Source organism: Xenia sp. Carnegie-2017, unplaced genomic scaffold (assembly GCF_021976095.1).
Source record: "Xenia sp. Carnegie-2017 unplaced genomic scaffold, XeniaSp_v1 HiC_scaffold_14, whole genome shotgun sequence".
NCBI lineage: Eukaryota > Metazoa > Cnidaria > Anthozoa > Malacalcyonacea > Xeniidae > Xenia > Xenia sp. Carnegie-2017.
The window spans coordinates 11,671,792-11,686,417 of NW_025813447.1; the positions used below are offsets into that span (position 1 = coordinate 11,671,792).

Genomic DNA, 14,626 nt, shown 5'->3' on the forward strand with positions numbered 1-14,626 from the left:
GACTGCGTATTTAATTGACGAGAACAGATTTTGGAATATTAGCAATTACCTGGTCCAAAATCATGTTATCAGCCTCTTGATGAGAATCTTCTCCAGTATTTTCTAGATTATTATCAACAGCTGTTTGTACGTTAACTGTTTTCACACATTTTGCATCTTCCGCTGAACGTTTGACAACAAACTCAGATGGATCGAAGTATTCCATAGGAAAATTAACGATCTTGTTCGACTTTACCCAACGACCATTCATAAACTGGAATCGTTTAAGATGAATAATCCAAAAAATAAAAACAAAAGGAAAGTACATGCTTCTTGGAAGTATGAAAATCTGTCCAAATTAATCGATACAATATTTATTTTGTAAATCTAAACGGAATAAAAACAGAAAATGGTTCTCTCTATGTACAAAATATAATTTTCTTAATATTTGCAAGATTTGAACTGACCAGAATAGGGGGAAGACTCCATATGTCTAATTTCTTACAGGCCATTTGATGCTTCTTACATTTTGAGCAATACCTAAACGGGTCAAAGCAATCGTCAAAATTCAACCTGTAATGATCTGAGTATCAAGTAATTGTTAGAGAAGAGTATTATGTTCATGTAGTTAATTTTTCATTGAAAACGAGAAATTTCACATAACACAAAACGCATAATCGAGTGAAGAAGTAACACACAGCAAAAGCAACACACAACATAGAAACGCTGCTCATGCTATTCCAAATGAGACAAAGATGTCAAACATGCAATTTGCCGACAAATGACAGCGTCCATTGTTTTCATTAAACAAACAAAAAAGTTGCTAATAGCTTGTGACACAGAGATTTATAAGTTAGAGTGAAATAAATATTTACTAGTTCATTATAAATAAAATCTTAAAATAAACTCACCACATTTCATCTTCTCCGAGTTCTTCTTCCTTTGTGAATGCTTTGAAACACTCGTAAAGGTCGATGGGTTCAGTTTGAAGACGACGACTTTCTGCAACACTTTCATGTTCAGTAAAAACCTGGTGAAAATACAAGTATGACCTAGGAATATGTACTTGGTTAATGTTTAAGCGATGCAAATATTACCACGATGCGAAAATAGGAATGGTTTAACGAGAAGTTTATTTCCTAGTATGACGCATGAGTATGTACATGGTTAATGTTTAAACGATGCAAATATTACCACGATGTGAAAATAGGAATGGTTTAACGAGAAGTTTATTTCCAAGTATGACCTATGAGTATGTACTTGGTTAATGTTTAAATGATGCAAATATTACCACGATGTGAAAATAGGAATGGTTTAACAAGAAATCTATTTCTGACAGTTGACTAAGTACGTAACTTTGAGTCTTGTAATTATAGTATCAAAAAACGAAACTTTTCCTGAGAAGATTGGTAACGTAAATGTAAAGTTGTAGGCTCCCATTCAATGGCAACGTAATGACAATCAAAATTAAATTCTTTATCATCACATTCGATGGTGCAACCGCGACAAAACCTGTGGAAAACGAAGAAAATGTGTTAAATAAAAAGTTTAACATTTTTATAGCACCACGATCGGCAGAACACTTTCTCAACAATCGTCATCGATTGTTCAGAAAAAATTACAAATAGAAGATCATCCCTATTGTACCCAAATATTTACCATTAAATTACAAAATTTTCATCCCTTTTTATAAACATCCATTAAAAGTTAATGAAAGCATTTATCAGTTGCCTTTTTTAAATATCTTTTCCCCATTGCTATGCTGTTTCCCTATAGTTATCAGGAAATAAAATTACACAAAATAGACGAGTTTTCGTTGCTTGAAGTTGACTTCTCAGTATCAAGTTGATTGCTGTATTCAAAAACATTTTCCAAGAAAGGAAACTTCATTTTATCACGAAAAAAATTTTCTAATTTTCTAAATCTCATCGAACACATATGGTCCACATGATGTTCGTCAATAAAATTTACGATAATAAATATTTCCTTACTTAAACCAACAGCATTGAGCACAGACAAGACCGTTTTCATCCACGATTTTCAATTGAAATGGATAGCCTTGCTCACTAAATATTACAAAAATAGTAAACGTTTAAGTTATTATACGAGAGGGGCGTAAACATGAGTTGCTATAGTAACCTGACGAAACTGAAGAATAACAAACAAACCTGTTTGACAATGAATCGTCTCCTGGCGGATGTGCGCTAACATAACGAGATATCTGCCGCCAGACGCTTGAATACAACTCGCTATTCTTTGTATTCGGACAACACGGTATAATGAGTGGATATCCAAACAAACTTCGACGATTCTTCTGTGGAGCGATGAAGTACACATCTAATCTCATCTATAAAACAGAAACAAATATGCACAGTTGAAGTACATATTCACACAATTCTTTATAGTGAGGTGCTTTAACATTAAGTATCTATAAACCAATGATTCTTCAATCAATTACATTTTCCCCAAGTAGTCAAGTTTCCCATTGTAGACGTATAACATGTTTTTGACAAGATGATACACTCAACACACTAAAGAGTAACGTTTACCCTATTTTTATAAGCAATACACAGGGACAACAATATATATATATATGTATATATTATAAATATTTTAAACTATTTACCAGTTTTCGATGAAAACCGATGAGATAAGAAGTCCGACTTGACCTTTTAGATACTTGTGATGAAGCAGAATGTGCGACAGTAATGGAGCTAGATGCAACATTTGAAACTGAAGAATTCGCTGATTTGACGTGGGCTTGAGCATAAGAATTTTTTGAGCTTTCAATGCTTAAATGACTACCAAGTCCATCACTAAATGAAGAAGAGTTCTTTTTATTCGGTATGCTTCGTAGAAACCTCGGACTGAATTGTTTCAAAAAACCAGCATTGCTTTTTCCGGACGTAACCGTATCGATGTCCAAGCCTTCATCAGATGTCTGCCTGCTAATACATGGAATTTTTAATGATCCACCGTGATTTCTCTCAGAGCTGCTTTGACTGACACTTCGAACGCATTGAGTATCACTAGATTCGTTACATAACATAGCAGTCGAAGAAACGCGTGTCTCTTCATTATTCGTCTCTGGACAATGCAATGATTGCGTATCATCGTCTACAGTCATCTCTTCACTAGTTGCTTCTCCAATACTAACAGCATCGACACTTGGTGGACGGTTATCTTCCTCAATGGTAGAAGGCAGTGGGATCTCAAAGGCGTACATCATTCCCGATAGGCTACACCGCACTTTTTGATTATCCAAAGGAAGTCCCTACACATGCAAAGAAACAGAAAGAAAATACTCAGTGTGAATACAACAGGAAAACAGAACAAGACTTTCTATTGCATTTTTATAAAAAAAGTGGTCATGAATTAGTGAAATGTTGAATTTGGATTTTCAACAAATATATTTGCAGAAATTTTGGATCCAATCGCTAAGAGTATTCGAGTGTAGCAATAAGCAAGTAAGGGACTATAAGAGCGCGCTTTTACAAGTTGAAAGAAACATTAAATTTTGTATATTAAGTTTTTACTGCATTAACATCGAACATAACGCTCACAAATTGTACTCAACTGTTTTTCTGAGTAACTAAAAAAAACTGTGCAACTAAATCATCCATCATTGTCAGTGTATCAGTATGCCTTATATATTGTTTTTACCTTGATGACGGCTCCCAGTAATTCGGCCATTAAAAGCTGAGAGGGCGTCGAAGAGCAAAGTCTGGCTAACTCTTTTTTCAACGTCTTGTATGTATCTTCTTTGTTTAACAACAAGCCGTACTTCACGGGAACACTGCCATCGAGAGTAACAACTATATAATACACAGGGGAAAATTCTACATGGTAGTTTTAAAATTTGTGTGAAAGATTGATTGCCCAAACCGGTATCATCCGAACAAAAGGAACGTAATTTGTTCACACACTATGTAAAACTTAATCTTTCGTTCACCGAAACAAAAAGTTGAGAACAAGTACCTTTGATGTAATAGAGTTAACCATAGATATATTAGCTGTCCATAATTATTCATAATACAATAAAAACTCACCAATGCATTCGACGTAAATAGAATTATCCATAGGAATAGGTAATGATAAAAATGTGTATGGATCAAAACGAACGCTGACGTGGTCACATTTCAAACAACGAACACAACTTCTCAACTTAAAAATAAACATACTTATGTAAATGAAAAAGTCAAGAGAAGGTTGTTGTATAAATATTCAAACTGAATTATGAGAATGACTCTTCGTATAGCAGATACACTGGGATACATTACATGGATACACTGGGATACATTACATGGGAAAAATGAGGTTGTGCTCATACCTGAACTTGAAAAAGATCAACAACAATTTTTTATGAAAACTCAGATATATACAATAATCCTCAATAATTCATTTCAAATAATTCATGTAAAATTTGTTTTAACAGGTGTTTAAAGCATGAAAATGTTCTTCCTTTTATTGGGGCAGTAAAGGAATAAATTATAAAGGACGATGGTTCAAAACATTTGATACATGCTTTTGTGTTACCGTTGTGCAAGAAAAATTTCAGGAAAGTGGTGATGGATGACAATGACGTAATACCAGCAAATTCAAATAATGTCAATGCAGCAATCGAGAAATTTGTGAGCTGGACTAAAGGGATTGCTAATGGATTGCAGTATATACATGAAATGGGTCTTATACACCGTCATCTCAAACTTGAAAATATTTTGGTTTGTATTTAAATGTCGAAAAATCATAAAATATGTTTCTAAATATGTTAGTCAATCATTTTGTCACTAACAATTACTAATTTCTCGACAATTACTCTTATTAAAGAATTTTTAGTTTGAGGAACGAAGATTAAATTACAAAGTTTGTTTAAGGATCTAACATGCGAATATAGTTGGTCACATAACAATCATCATTTTATTTTTAATATATTTTAAATGGCATTAGTTTTGAAATTTTCAAAATAAACTTTTTGGATAGTCTTTTAATAAACGGTTACAACAAATTGATATTTGAAAAAATTGCAGTTGGTTAACATTATTTTTCAACTTTTTTTAGAAATATGCTAATATAGTTTCCTTATAAATCGACTTTCGGAATTGTGATAGCATGTATATTAAAATGGTAGAAATTAATATTTTGATGAACATATACTAAAGTGAGTAGAGATGATAGATAAAGATCTAAACACAACATTGAGAGCAAAATAATATTAAGGAGAACACTACTGCATTGTCTCGACCATAGCTTTTATTTGTTTGTACCGTCTTCCATTTCTCTCAAAGGCTTGTTATTTTAATTTACTATATTGTCCATTTAGCAATCACGGAATTTTTATCGTTTCAAAGATATGATTTAATCTCAATTATCACCACATTCTACAGATGAACGAAAACGGTGAACCAGCGATATCAGACATTGGAATTTCAGGCCAATTTTACGTAACCGAGAGAAGTATGATCTACCTTGCTCCAGAAGTTTTGAAGAGCTTTGATAACATGAAGAAAGAAGCAGATATCTATAGTTTTTCAATTTTACTTTGGGAAATGTGGCATGGTGATAAAGCCTTCGAAAGCTTAGACCAATTAGAACAGATGATTTCAAATTAAAGATCATCAACGGTCATTGACCAAAACTAGATAAGGTCATGAACTATCCACATATAAAGAAGATGATTGAGACATGTTGGCACCATGACCCTCATCAAAGACCAAGCATTCAAAAATGTTTGGAGGGACTCCAAGAGAAGACTTTTATGTCAGCAAATTTATAGTTTTCCTTTTATGTAGATTTCATAATGAATGAATTTCTTTCATATCAGTGATAATTTCAGTCTCTTTTCTATTGAATGCCTCTAAAAATTAATGACTGGTTGAAGATGGAAGTTTAAGAGAATTCAAGAGCCATTTGGTGCACAAAAGCAAGATGGAGTACTTAAGAAATGTTTTCAATTCTAATATGGTATAGCAAATATAATCTTTCTTTCTAACTGGAAATTGTCAATCTTAGTCCTAACCTACGTCAACAATTGGGTTCTTGTGGAATTTACTTTTCAAGTTCTTTTAAGAATTTTGCTTCCTTCCAATGCACAAGTGCAAAACAATTAATGAAACAACACAGCTAAATGTAGGTGAGTGAATCAAAGAAAGTGGCACAGAAAATGGAAATAGAAACAAGAATGTTCTAAGCGACACTGTTATAGTGTTTCTGTGCCGATGATGATACACTGATAGCGTCGCAGCGATTATACAACACTAATCTTTGTAAGTAGTCAACTGGTTATGACAAAGAAGCAGGAAATATATACAAATTTCTTCATTTAATATTTTTATTTTTTGATTTCGTTCCTTTGGCAAAATCTTAATCTCTTCAGTTATGAAAACTATAAACATCTAAATATTTTTGAAAATCTTTCGATTCAAACGTTGAGCAACTGATTGCAACATCGCATTTATATAATAGCTATGTTTTTGTTGAAAATATTTGATTGTTTGACAAGTGCCTATAGAATGAAAAAACAAAAAGAAGCTCGAGTTTGTTTTGTTTACAAAACATTTGTCATTCCGATAGGTTTTCACCCGCCAACGCGATCTTATCAGCTCACGCACATTCTATGACAAAACTTTATTTAATAATCTCCACAAACAAGCAGGAACAAAGAATATTCGTTCACAAATTGAATCCAATCATTCTATGATTCGATAAAGTTGAATGTATATAATAAATGTACAACCTACTAAGAAAATCTCATGAACTTTGCTCAAAGAAAAATTAAGAATTGCAGAAAACAAATTTTATGCAATTCATGCTGTCTTTAAAATCAATACGCACACTTAAATCTTCAATTTTCAGGCATCAACATTTGTCAGGCATAACAACTAATATTGAAGATTATTGTTAAATGTTGACGTACTTTAAGTGAATTACTGTAGAAGAATTCTTCGCATAAGTGCATTATTTATTTATTCCGCTGCATAGAATGTTTTCAAAGAACTCAACGGTGCATATATCCTTCATATCAAAGTATGATAACGTTGAGCAACTGACTCTGCTTTTACATTAGTTGGTGAAATAGGTCCTCGCTGTTGTTGGTGTGTTTACTTTTGCCGAAGCAGGTTAGTTGAAAAATGTTGAACATTGATTGTATAAGCAAACATAAGCAAACTTATATTTGGCCTTCAAACATTCTTTTATTAGATTAAAACAATTTCCTTGTAATATCTTAGTTGCCAAATCCTTCTTCCTTAATTTAAGTAACCATCAAAATATCCATTGCATTGTAAAATTATAATATATTTAAGATAATGATTTTATCATCGCTTCAGTTAAGTTTTTTTCTTTAAATTAACGCAGCACATATAGATTTATGATTTGACAGCATCTTTAAAGACGACTGGTGTTTTGACAAGCTCAATAAAATAACTTAATGTTGCTTACATTTATTTCGCTTATTTTTAATGAGACATCCGAAGGCTGCTGCCAAGAACATGTATCAGTAAACAACAAGCTTAAAAAATGAAGTCATTGTTGAAGAGAAAATGACGTTTGCGTATATTGACATGACTTTGATCAATTAATTAATAATCAAATACTTAGAATGCTACAAGTTTCCTCAATTCGTTATGGAAACCTGTGAAAGTTTCCGTGCTTACATGCAACATGTTTACATAGATACACAGATGAAAGCCAACTAGTAAATATCATTGATTCCTAACTTCCTAGTTCATGCATGCATGCTGAGATTGGCTGCATACAAATTAAAAAACATACAATCACATAGCTCATCCATTAAACTCTGTGCATTAAACTCTGTATATATGGGTTATTTTTTGTAGCAGTCACTTTGATTGAAACTGGGAATCTCATGAAACTATGTTCAAAGCAAGTCATATCTGTACCTATCATCAAATGAAAATTACCTAGCACAAAGAAAAAATATTACTATTGTTCACGACACGTAATGTATTTTTCATATTAAAAGTATTACACAAAACAAAGTAAACTTTTATAAAAAACCATTAAACTAAAATACATGGTGGACGCTATATGAAGCAAATAATTGAAACCAAATCTTAAACCCAGACACGCGAAATTACACCCAGACACGCGTGTGTAGTGTTTCGAGATTTTCTCGCGGAGTGAATATTGATTGAACTACATACGCGTGTCTGGGTATAATCTTGCGTGTCTGGGTGTAAGATTTGGCTTCAAAAAATTGTCACGCTTTTCTATAACAGGTAGCGTTCCATGTATTTTAGTTCAATGACAAAAACATGCAAAGATTGTACCATGACCAATTCTACATTTTGACCATTAATTTTTCAAACAAAACAATTATAGATAAAAGAAATTTGCAAAATGCCACGAAAGAGCGTTGACAGTCTACACCTTAACGAGATCCTAGAGATAGTTCACATTTTGAACATTAAATACGACGAAGAGACAGCGTCTCTAAGCAGTTTGAAGTCAATACTAAAAGAGAGAATTCGTGATCAAACTTCCAGAAGTGGAATATACGCGAATGGAATTTCGGGACAAACAATGAATATTAGGTTTGTGTGATGGCTTAAGTTTATGAAGAAAGCATTTACATTAATTAGGGTGCTGAAGTTGTAGAGAAAGCAAAGTCAAGAGACAACCTAAATAGAGATGCTTTGTTAGACTACAACGAAAAAATCGACGAGTGTTTACACCGTCTTGGGGATGTAGATTTTCCAAAATTAAAAGACCTTCTTAATATCAAAGTTGATGTTCGACAGTACATTAACGACATTCAAAAATCATTGGAAAAAAAGAAATATTATCTTCTAATTGCAGGTAAGAAACCTCAGCAGACTTTGCGATAACAATCGAGCAATTTTTGCACAGGTACATGCAGCTACAAAGCCCAATTCACACGACATAAACTAACATTGGTTCAGCCCAGGTTCAAATTAACCGAAGTTAGTTCTTTCCTCTGTAAACAGTACTAACCTAGGTTTAACCTGGGTTGAGTTTAACCTTTCTCTTGAGATGAGCATAGTTAAATCCAGGTTAAACCTGGATTAGAAGTGTGTACACCCAAAAAAATTAACGTTGGTTAATTTGAATCTGCGTTGAGCTCATCAAACTCAGCGTATTCTGAACGTTAAATTCATATATCGAATGACATATGTAGTATGGTGAAATTGCATTTTATAATAAAAAAACCTTTCCTTTACTTTACTTTTACAAAGAATCCCACCTGAAGTTTTTAGTAAAACTACAAGTGCGACATCATGTGTTTTGATTCTTTCATGAAGGTGAAACATATACAGGAAAAAGAACTATACTAAATTTGATTCTTGGTGACGATTTAGTGCCGCATCATACTTTCTATTTGTTTTCAACAATATGCGAGGTTAAATTTGGCAAAGAAAAGGAAATGATTGTACACTATAAATATGACAACGTACAAAAAAAACGACTCGCTCCCAAAGTCGTTAGTCTGGCAAGAAATGAAGAATCTGAGCAGAGTTATGCTATGCGAATCGGTTCATATGTTAACCGCATCGGTTCATATGAGAAGGACATGAGGGAAACAGGAGAAATTGAAAGAGTAGAAATATTTTGGCCACATGATTTACTGAAGGTTTACAACTACACATTTTTACTCTTTGATATGCCAGTGCGTAACGTTAGAATTTTCTTCAATTTCCTTAAGCTTTCATTTGTATTTTGCAGCAAGAAATTGTTATTGTGGACAGTCCAGGTCTTGGTGAATCAGAAAAAATGGACGAAATTTTAATGAACTATCTTCCTAATGCTTTTGCATATATTTATATTCTTGATGTTGCACGAGCTGGTGGTGTGCAAAGAGAATCTACAATGAAGGTACTTCAAAAAATTTGCAGCATTTTTTTACAACAAAATCTCTACTTTCCAAGATTGACTTAAGATTCATTCACAAATAAATGTAAATTGAGGTAGCCAAATTGCTAATGTCTAATGCATTTTATGAGCTACAACTAAGCAAATTACTATTAGTTATAAATGTTTTCAATGATGGTTTTTCTTATACTTAATATTTTCGGCTTTGATATTTTGAACTTAAAGATGCGCTAACAGTTATTGTCTTTTTTCAAGTTTTTAAGCATGAAGATTGAAAACATTTCTGAAAAATGTAAATTGCAAAAACACAGAATTTAATAAGATGTTTATCTCTTCAGATGAAAAAAATGGCCGAGAAACTTGAAACATCTAATGCTGGCCGTCATTGTATTAACCTTCTCGAAGAATGCACACTATTTGTAGCATATAAATGGGATAAAGTAGAAAAGGTAGAGGAAGATTCCGTAAGAAAACATCTTGAAAAACAGCTACCTGAATACTGGGAAGTTGCCAATAAAAGGAAGCAAATTCTAACAATATCTGCAAAAAATGCCATTAAAGTGCAAGAATGTGGCGGCATTTCTCCAGAGTTTCAAAGATTACTAGACAGCATTAGGCAACTAATATTACGTGCGATTGACATTCGACTGTACGACAATTGGCAGTAAGTTGGTCACAAGATTCATAGTTTTTTTATTTATAACTATTTTTCTTTGAACTTGATTTTCAGTATCTGATTGTGTTGTTTCAGGAAATTAGATACGATTCTGTCTCAAATTTTCAAGTTGGCAAATTTCTTTAAAGTCCAGGCTAATTTAGCACAAGGAAATAATCGCAACAGAATAGATTCACTCGAATGTCGAATTAAAAATATCCAAAGTCAAAATGAGGATGAAAGCGAAAAAATAAGAACGGAGTTACAATCTAAAACAAAACCTTTTTCTGATAAGATAAAAGAATACATAAAAACGAGTGAATTTGAAGAAAAATTCTATTCCTGGAACACCGATGATGTGGATCATATGCTCGAGCACAAATGGAAATTGACAAAAGGAAATATCGATAAATCAATTGCTGAAAAGTTTTTGCAACTTATAAATGAATGGGAAATGAAAGAACGAATTCATGAAAAAATCCACTGGGAAACAATTGATCATTACTTGAAAAGGTTGTTTTGATCATGATTGATCAAAAGTACAGTAATTATGCATAAGGAAAGCATACTTTTAATTTTAATTGATAACCTAACAAAGTTAGGCTTAAATCGTATACGACTGGGATTGGCTTTCCCCTGTTTGTTTGCGACGATTTCATTCACCCAAGCTTTAATCTCAACAAAATTGAACCTTCTCTTTAGATTATACTTCTTAAAAGAAGAACTTGACAGTTTGGGAAACGATGGCAACAGCCTGAAGTGGCAAGTTGAAAATTTGACACAACGAAGCCAGCAATCCTTCCTGGCAAAAATTCTTGTTGGAGCCATGCTGCCCATATGGTTACCCGTTGCTGCTGCGGGTGTTCTTATCAGTGCACCAGTACTGGGTACAGTTGTATTTGCAAAGGAAGTTAATTCCCATAAAGCACTGCATAAATTTGAAGAAAACCCTTATCAATATTTGCGACATCGCTCGAAAACATTTTTGGAGGAAAAAAAAGCCCAACCAATTCTTGAAGAGGCGCAAGCACTAATAAATAAAACTGATGAGATTGTGTCTATTTATTCAAGTCTAGTTCTACATGTAGTAGAAGGTGATAAGAAAATGGTGAAGAGGTTGAGTGATGATTCACGTAGTAATCTGGAGATGGAACATCATTATGCTCCTATTCAGGAAAAGAGCGAAGAACTGAGAGATAAGATAACACCGTTGGGACTGAAGTTGTTTCCATCGACAATAGACAAACGTGATTTAGCATGGGAACCTAATCTTAGGTCTCATGTTGGAGAAGGAGAGTTTGCTCGAATCTATCGCGGAAAAAGAAAGATTGTGAAGCGGTCTGAATCGCCCATACCATTACTAGAAAATATTGCCTTGAAAGTTTTCAAAAATCCATTTGACCAAATGAATGGAAGATTTTATTTGAATGAGCAACTTGACGTAAGGTAATTAGATTTTATGCCTGTCTTTTAAATTTCATTCAACTTTCATTGAATTGGTTAACTTTCTTGGGGAATTTTATTTGCTTCCCCATCCTAAGGTTTTTCAGATACATTGCGTTGTATTTTAGGAATTCATTGTCAAATTTACCCTAACAAGTAGGTTATCTACCAAAATCAATAATTTTTCATACGTAACTACCTGTCCAAGAGCATCTGCGAGTAATTGTTTCAATTTACATTTCCCTGACCACTTTAGAGTGAATCATTTTTCTATTTTAATTCTAGTGAACATAGTAATTTCAAATAATTTCAATGCAAACATGTACAATAGCATTGCAAAAATTAAACTATCAACTGTTTTAAAATCATGGCAGTCGTAGATATAGTTTGTTCTTAATTGCACACAAAATTATAGTATTGCCCTTACTAATCTATCAAAATTACGTATACTTAGACATTTGAAACATGACAACGTTCTTCAACTTATTGGAGTGATGAAGCAAGATGACCCACAGAAGTATATTTTCATAATGCCACTTTGCAAGAAAAGCCTTCGGAGAGTCATTTTTGACTATCCAAAAAATGTCCCAGCTCAATCCCACGACACCAACTTTGCAACATCGAATTATAAGAAATGGGCAAAAGAAATTGCAAACGGGCTAAACTACGTCCATGAGAGGGGTCTCGTACATCGACATCTTAAATTGGAAAATGTTCTGGTTCGTATGCTTTTCATTTTACATATCAAGAAATGCATTTCAACACTTTGAGTAAAGATAGCTAATGCACACACAAATTAGCCCACTTTTAACAATTTCACTTTTGTACCTTAATTCTTCTCATCTAAAGAATGAAAACCCAGAAGAGTTTAGTTAACGAGTATATTCAATCACAATAGCCAACATGTCATTTGCAAAAAAGCAAAAAGAAAATATGATAATGATGACCCACGGCTCAATATTGGTGACCAAATATATTACATAATATTATTTTTGAAACATTTAAGTCAATGATTATACATGATGGGCAATAATAGTTGGGAAAAGTCTTGGAGTTCTAATGCGAAATTTTTTAAAGAACTAAATAATTGACATATATTCTCTCTGTGATTTTTCCACAAATGGCAAGTTTAAGAATTGTTGCTGTCACAGTTAGTGTTGCAATAAAATTACTTAAAAAACTAAGAAACTGTGTTTTGAATTATCAAAATGTAGCTGTGGATTATAGTAATTTTTTGTTTCAAAATTTAGGTAAAAAAAGAACTTAACACTCTTTGTAAATTACATAATCGCCTAGATTACTACGTTTTACAACATTCAAAAAGAGCAGGCAGCTTACATGGTTCATGTACTACATTATAAAGATGGATTTTAACACATTGACATTTTCTAGATAAAAGACAACGACGTAGCAGCGATATCTGATGTTGGAATTGTTGGTGAATTCAAGGAAACTGAAAAAAGTATCATTTACCATGCACCAGAAGTACTGGAAAACTTGCATCATATGACAAAAGCTGCAGATATTTACAGTTTTGGTATCATGCTTTGGGAGATGTGGTATGGTGTCGTGGCTTTCGAGGAACTCATGCCAATTGTGAAAGAGGAATTCAAATCAAAGGTCATCAAAGGTCACAGACCAAAAAATGACGAAAATAAAATTATCATTCCCATGATACAACATTTGATGATGTATTGTTGGTTGCATGAGCATGATCAAAGACCAACAAGTAAAATGTGTTTTCAAATGTTAGAAAATTAAAAAATTGGAAGAACATCACGAGGTCCCAAGAACTTTTCATTTACAAACTATATGACGTGTTAGCCATTTTCCCATGAAAGAAATATGCGTTTTAATACTTTATTAATATTAGATTTTAATTATCGTGTTAAAAATATGTAGAAGTTTTTATGGCTGATAATGTGTTAATAAATGCCATAGAAACACATTAGATAGAGTTTGAGCTGGCCATACTGTTTCTAAATTTCAGAAAATAAATATATGGATCGGGCACACAGCTACTTCGTAAATTTTGCTAAACTACATATAATATCAACTTTGTGAACCAATAATATGTATTGCTTAAAAATTATCATATAATTCCCTTAAAACGCAATAATTTCGTAATATGAGTCAAATAGATCGATACTGCATATAAATCAAAACGTTTACAGACTTTATATGGTACCGTTTTCAAGGAAATCTAATTACGTGAACAGAGATTTCAGACAACAATCCACGTAAAAAAAGTATGTGCAGACTGCAGTGGTCAAATAATTCATTCAAAATATAAAATTTTTGGTCATTTGTAGAAACAGTGTTTCTTTTCTTAGTGGGCGTGGAGGGAAAACCTCTGGATCCGGTAAAAAAATCTTTCTGGCAAACAAATCAATGAAAAGAGCAAAAAGTGTTTTGTTTAAATTTTATGTGTTTCTTAGAATTCGTTGATCCTGATGCTGTGATAAAATATTTTAATAGGTAATAGTTTGTATTAAGTTAAGCTGGTAACAAACGTTACTGTTTGTTTTCAGTAACATTCATAGAGCTGTAAACATTCTCTTGAAGGTTATGTAAGCGGTAAAATATAATTACTCACTTCAGCTGACTTATAAGCACAGCATGACTTTCCCTTTCTCAACTGGTAAGTTGTTTAGGGTTTCACATTTTCTATAAATAAACAAAGCAAAAATATAGAAATCG

At 32.9% G+C, this 14,626-nt stretch overlaps 3 protein-coding genes across 7 annotated transcripts in view; 2 read left to right on the forward strand and 1 right to left on the reverse strand.

Annotated features, from left to right (window-relative positions):
- LOC124433908 (dual serine/threonine and tyrosine protein kinase-like) overlaps positions 1-5,806 on the forward strand; it is a 47,052-nt gene extending 41,246 nt beyond the window's left edge. The window contains exon 10 of the mRNA XM_046983762.1: positions 5,364-5,806. Coding sequence (XP_046839718.1) covers positions 5,364-5,588 — 225 coding nt within the window. The 3' untranslated portion in view covers positions 5,589-5,806. The remainder of the gene's footprint in view (positions 1-5,363) is intronic.
- LOC124433902 overlaps positions 1-14,091 on the forward strand; it is a 47,301-nt gene extending 33,210 nt beyond the window's left edge. Inside the window, exons 1-10 of one of the 5 annotated variants that reach the window (XM_046983751.1) lie at positions 6,969-7,094; positions 7,815-7,936; positions 8,320-8,796; positions 9,261-9,589; positions 9,682-9,831; positions 10,167-10,492; positions 10,580-10,996; positions 11,186-11,929; positions 12,381-12,645; positions 13,319-14,091. In XM_046983751.1, the coding sequence (XP_046839707.1) occupies positions 9,383-9,589; positions 9,682-9,831; positions 10,167-10,492; positions 10,580-10,996; positions 11,186-11,929; positions 12,381-12,645; positions 13,319-13,687 (2,478 nt within the window). In that variant the 5' untranslated portion in view covers positions 6,969-7,094; positions 7,815-7,936; positions 8,320-8,796; positions 9,261-9,382 and the 3' untranslated portion in view covers positions 13,688-14,091. Of the gene's footprint in view, positions 1-6,092; positions 6,110-6,968; positions 7,095-7,814; positions 7,937-8,319; positions 8,797-9,260; positions 9,590-9,681; positions 9,832-10,166; positions 10,493-10,579; positions 10,997-11,185; positions 11,930-12,380; positions 12,646-13,318 lie in introns of those variants that run through there. The other 4 variants (XM_046983752.1, XM_046983754.1, XM_046983753.1 and 1 more) reach the window with 4 other exon arrangements.
- LOC124433900 (ubiquitin carboxyl-terminal hydrolase 32-like) overlaps positions 1-14,626 on the reverse strand; it is a 70,900-nt gene that overhangs the window by 2,060 nt on the left and 54,214 nt on the right. The window contains exons 25-33 of the mRNA XM_046983746.1: positions 4,029-4,143; positions 3,643-3,794; positions 2,606-3,253; positions 2,148-2,326; positions 1,971-2,045; positions 1,371-1,491; positions 891-1,009; positions 447-519; positions 50-277 (exon numbers count right to left, since the gene is read on the reverse strand). Coding sequence (XP_046839702.1) covers positions 50-277; positions 447-519; positions 891-1,009; positions 1,371-1,491; positions 1,971-2,045; positions 2,148-2,326; positions 2,606-3,253; positions 3,643-3,794; positions 4,029-4,143 — 1,710 coding nt within the window. The remainder of the gene's footprint in view (positions 1-49; positions 278-446; positions 520-890; positions 1,010-1,370; positions 1,492-1,970; positions 2,046-2,147; positions 2,327-2,605; positions 3,254-3,642; positions 3,795-4,028; positions 4,144-14,626) is intronic.